The sequence below is a fragment of the Penaeus monodon genome, chromosome 20, assembly GCF_015228065.2.
Source record: "Penaeus monodon isolate SGIC_2016 chromosome 20, NSTDA_Pmon_1, whole genome shotgun sequence".
Taxonomy (NCBI): Eukaryota; Metazoa; Arthropoda; class Malacostraca; order Decapoda; family Penaeidae; genus Penaeus; species Penaeus monodon.
This window is the reverse complement of record NC_051405.1, coordinates 25275365-25276245: the sequence shown is the minus strand read 5'-3', so window position 1 is coordinate 25276245 and position 881 is coordinate 25275365. Positions and strand designations below refer to the sequence as shown.

The 881-nt window shown below is 47.9% G+C and overlaps 1 protein-coding gene across 1 annotated transcript in view; it reads right to left on the bottom strand.

Moving 5' to 3' along the window:
• LOC119585739 (protein FAM184A-like) overlaps positions 1 to 131 on the bottom strand; it is a 24594-nt gene extending 24463 nt beyond the window's left edge. The window contains exon 1 of the mRNA XM_037934432.1: positions 15 to 131. Within this exon, the coding sequence (XP_037790360.1) occupies positions 15 to 92 (78 nt within the window). The 5' untranslated portion in view covers positions 93 to 131. The remainder of the gene's footprint in view (positions 1 to 14) is intronic.
• Between the last annotated feature and the right edge of the window lie 750 nt (positions 132 to 881).

Here is an 881-nt window from a genome sequence, read left to right as displayed (position 1 = left end):
CACAAGAAACCCACCTCGCACATCTGCTCGTCCGCGATCCTCCTCTCCTCGGCGACTTTAGTGATGGAATCGGCCAGTTCTGACTCGACCATATTTCTCACTGTCTTAATCCTCTCCTGAAGGAAAGGGTTTCCGGATGCTCAGGATTCGTGCGTGAGTGAGGGAGGGGGGAGGGACGGGGGGGGATGAGTGAAAGACGGGGGGAAGGGGGGGGAGGGTATTGAGTGAAGGACGGGGGGGAGGGAGGGGGGTAATGAGTCACGGACTAGGGGAAGGGGGGCTTAATAAGTGAGTGAGTGATGAGTTAGGGACTGGGGGGATTGGGGTAATAAGTGAGTGAGTAATGAGTGAAGAACTGGGAGAGTAATATGGGAGGGAGTAGGGGGAAGGGGGTAATGAGTGAGTGAGTAATGAGTGAAGGACTGAGGGGAGGGAGTAATGAGTGAGTGAGTAATAACTGAGGGATTGGGGGGAGTAATGAGGGAGGGATTGTGGGGGGGGTGTTCTTTACTCATTAGTGAGGGGGGGGGGGAAGGGATCTGGGTGCTTTTTTTACCCGTGAATGAGGGGCTGCGTAGATACACTCATTTACTCGTAAATGAGATGAATAACAGATTTTACTCATTCACCAACCATGAGGGAGAAACACATTTTTTTTTCACTCTTCATTCAAGAGTAACATTACCTCTTTACTCATAGATGAGATTTCACTCATTCTTTACAAAGAAAAAAAAAATAGGATCTTCATAAGTGAGTGTTTCTCTCTGGATGCAAGGAAATCCTCATAATTTTCTCATGATATACCTCGCTCATAAAATTAAAGATTTGTGAGTCCTGGCAACTCCTCACTCACGGGAAAGTCTCCTCATATTTTACTCACC